We start from the raw sequence: 3,968 nt of genomic DNA on the forward strand, positions 1-3,968 counted from the left end.
TAATATTTAAACAATTTATTTGTTAATGCAAATACATATTGCAACATTCATTAATTGTCACCAGAAATAACAAAGACTCTTAGACTTATAGAGTAAAAAAAAGATAGACATCGAAGTGGAACATATTTACAGTGCCTGAGATGGTGATTTTTTCCCCTTCTTTTCACAATTATCCTGCATTCAACAGCACTCTTTGATATTTACAATGGCTTGTTTGTGCTTCAACCTCTCAAAATCGAAATACGTTTTTTTTCCTGAGACAATTTATTCACATATATTCACAAGAACAAGACATCGGTGCCCCAGCACTCAAGAGTCTTTTTTGTGCCATTGTTATGTGAATGCAGGAACACAAACAGTACACAATTGCACAAAAACCAACAAGGAAAACAGGCTACAAGAGACCCTGATGAAGAAATAGAACCTTAAACACTGCTTTAAACATGCTCTTCTTTCCCATGTGGTGTAGATGATGATAATTAAGGTGAATAGCCACGATGAAGCCATTTTACTTCTAAACAGTTCTACTAACTACTCTCCTCCAAAGTTTTGCCATTTGCATTCGCACTGGACAAGTGGCCATAGGAACTGGTTGCCCATTCAACGTGGGTTGACAGTGGGCGTGACTTATAAGTTGGACCAATCAAAGAAGACCTAGGTCACAAGGGTTCCTATGCAAAAAAGGGAAAAGGGAAAAGTCCCTGCCCTGAAGTAGGAGCTGAAAGAGTTACAGGAACTGCGGCCATAGGAACTTAATAATCCACAAATGTGTCCGGTCGGAACACCAGGAAAAAAGGGTTATAGGAACATTATGTTGTAGGTACTGCAAAAATCCCGTCGGTGGGAAAGCGCCTATGAATGAGTCCCTCTGATAGACTGAATGAACTGAGTGACCGAACTGAATTAATTCTCCCTGTATAGTCACAGTGGCCAGGCGGCCATTTAGTAATAACTCATATCTTTGATCCGTCCGCTGACGTCAGGACCGTGGCGAGGTCGTACTCTGCCTGGCAGGCGCTGGAGTACTGTCCATACCAGACCTGCCACTCGGACCCGGACTGCGCATAGTACCCCATGTCGGCCGATACGGAGTGCTGATGGGAGCCCAGCGTGTCCCTGCCCATGTGCCCCACGGAGTGCCCAGCAGGTGGCGCTAGATGCCCGGTGCCCAGCCGCTGCAAGATGGCGGGGTTGAACTGGTAGGTGAGCTTGCGCCGGACCTTGACGATCTCGCCGGTGCGGCTGTAGTTGCGGAGGGCACGCGCCATCTTCTGGTAGGTCATGGTCTTGCGGTTGCCCTTGCGGCGGCCCCAGCACTCCGCGAGCTTCTCCTTGTTCTTGGATACAAAGTGGAAGGTTCCGGAACCACGGTCCGTCCACTGGATGGAGTCCACCATGTTGGCGTCATGAAGGGCCTCGTGGAGATACTCGAAGAGACGCAGCTTCTTGCGTCCTGAGGAAGCGTGGAAAATTGGAAAATCAGTGGACCGCTTTACGTAAACACCAAAGCTATGTCTGAACTCAGAACTCTAAATCAGTCGGAATTATTCTAGCCTGGGTGTTCCCATGCTGCCTTGCGCGCGATTTGATTCACGCTGCTAAGGCAGCCTGGAGACCATGGAGCAAATTTTCGCCTGAGATAGGGGACCAATCACAGAACAAGGGGCAAAGCAAGACGATGATGAGCTATGCACAGACGCATTTGATAGACATCCGTGGCACCCAATAAACGGATCTTATTCATCAGAGAAATAGCTGCTGGAATAAAACTGTTTTATTTATTTATTTATTATTGTTTTGTTCTGCACCTTTAGGAAGTAAACCTGCATCCACTGGAGAGATGCTGAAAGTCAGTGCACACATGATGGCTCACCTTTCCTGCTGCGTGACAGCTGCATGACCGGGTAGAACTGTGTGGGCTCTGAGTGCCCAGGTGGAGGCAGAGACAGATCAGGCACAATATGGGGCCACGACTGAAACCAGGACACACAATTATCACACATGTTCTACATAGACAGATATAGATAAACATATATAAACACACAATACGATATGGGGCTACGAGTGAATCCTGGAAACACACAATTACACATGCTCTACATAGACAGATATAGATTGTGTAGCCTGAGATATATCACGCTATACAATCAATCTATCTGTCTATATTATATATAGGCCTATGTATATATATATATATATATATATGGCACATGAAAAAAAATCATATATATGTGCAATGTGACAAAAGTGTACATTTATTTTTGCCATACATGTGTTTGGGGTTATGTTGAAAACAATGGAATCTAATGTAATCTAACGGTAAAAGAACAATGGAATCTAATGTAATCTAACGGTGAAAGAACAATGGAATCTAATGTAATCTAACGGTAAAAGAACAATGGAATCTAATGTAATCTAACGGTGAAAACGGAGTGTGTGCCACTTTCATGTCGGCGCCTATGTGCAGAGGTCTTTAAAGCCATGATGCAAACTGGCCCTGACAATTTACTACCCCTGCTCTTGAGTGAGTGTGTGGGGTTTTTTACCCACCGTTGTTTCGCCCCAGTCTGCCATGGCTACTGGGGATGTGGCGAGGGGGGTGTAGGGGTAACAGGTTGCCCCCTGACGCCCTGGTGGAGGCTGACACTCCAGCGTCACGTAGTGATTTATACCTGAGAGCAACACAGGAGAAAAACACACACCTCTGTCAGTCGGTCAAACTAGGGATGAGAGCACCATCAACACACTTACTTCTTACTTATTTGATTATGTTTTTAGTAAGGACACATTATATTGAGATGATATCTCGATATCATCATTATTGATATGATCATTATCGATATAATCATATATATATATATATATATATATATATATATATATATATATATGTGTGTGTGCACTGACTTTCATATAAAGACCTCTATTAGAATGATATATATACGCTGGAAAAGTATTACTAAAATACGCTGGAAAAGTATTACTAAAATACCAACATTTATGTATTTCATATGTTCATATCAATTAGTGTCTTGTGTACTTACCTGATTCGTGGTACAGGTGATCGGCGTCCCTCTGAATAACATCGATGGCATCCTGAAAGTCACTGTCCAGAGAACTCTGACAGAAGAGAACAGATCAATAAATATTAAATACTGAATAATATTAGGGGATAGTAAGCAAAATATGATGTAATGTAATTTAATTAGAAAAGCATTATACCCAACATAAACTATAATGGTTGTTATTCAAAACTAAATATTAAATATTTTACTATATGTAAAAATTAGAAATAAAAAAAAGATGTTATTTACAGCAGCTCACCATTATGGGACCTCCAAAAAACAAGGACGTTTGACACAGTCAACGAGAGGCGAGACTTTGGCCAGTGTGAAGGCAGGTGCACTAGCTTTGGCCAGGTATGCTCGGACAGGTATATATACCTGCGGGAGAGGCTAGCCAGCAGCCATGGAACACCTGAACGAATAACCTGCCAGGGGACAGAGCCCATTTAAATGTCTCAACGTCAGCTTGTCACGCAGAGAGAGAGAGAGAGAGAAAGAGAGAGAGAAAGAGAGAGGGAGAGAGAGAGAGAGAGGACCATACTTCTCGTTTTGTAATTGTTGATCATTAGATAGACATTGAAACCTAACAAAAGGTCGGTTTGTTTGTCTAGGAATCTGTGTAGCTGTTGTCGTGAAACATTTGCATTTCTGGGCTTGTTATCAGCAGTTCCTAAATCAGGCTATTTCCAGTAAATCACAATACTGTAAAACTGAAATAATGCAGTGCTTACATTCATTTAAATGATATCCATGTATAGTAGCTATCTATCTATCTATCTATCTACAGTATCTATCTATCTATCTATCTATCTATCTATCCATCTGTCTATCTGTCTGTCTGTCTGTCTGTCGGTCTGTCTGTTGCTGAGCTCTGTAATGATAGTAATAGACAAAGATTCTAGA

General features: G+C 42.1%; 1 protein-coding gene across 1 annotated transcript; it reads right to left on the minus strand.

The window, feature by feature from the left end:
* Positions 1-3,465, minus strand: spic (Spi-C transcription factor (Spi-1/PU.1 related)). Its single transcript, XM_076297419.1, has 5 exons — positions 3,325-3,465; positions 3,045-3,120; positions 2,551-2,672; positions 1,874-1,973; positions 1-1,453 (listed from the first exon to the last, which is right to left on the minus strand). Exons 1-5 carry the CDS (start codon positions 3,325-3,327, stop codon positions 954-956), a joined length of 801 nt encoding a protein of 266 aa, XP_076153534.1. The 5' UTR covers positions 3,328-3,465; the 3' UTR covers positions 1-953.
* Positions 3,466-3,968: the final 503 nt, after the last annotated feature.

Source organism: Alosa pseudoharengus, unplaced genomic scaffold (assembly GCF_046254945.1).
Source record: "Alosa pseudoharengus isolate Yale_2024_CS ecotype anadromous, Long Island Sound unplaced genomic scaffold, YU_APseudo_1.1 YU_APseudo_1.1_scf_20, whole genome shotgun sequence".
In the NCBI taxonomy this organism is placed as follows: domain Eukaryota; kingdom Metazoa; phylum Chordata; class Actinopteri; order Clupeiformes; family Clupeidae; genus Alosa; species Alosa pseudoharengus.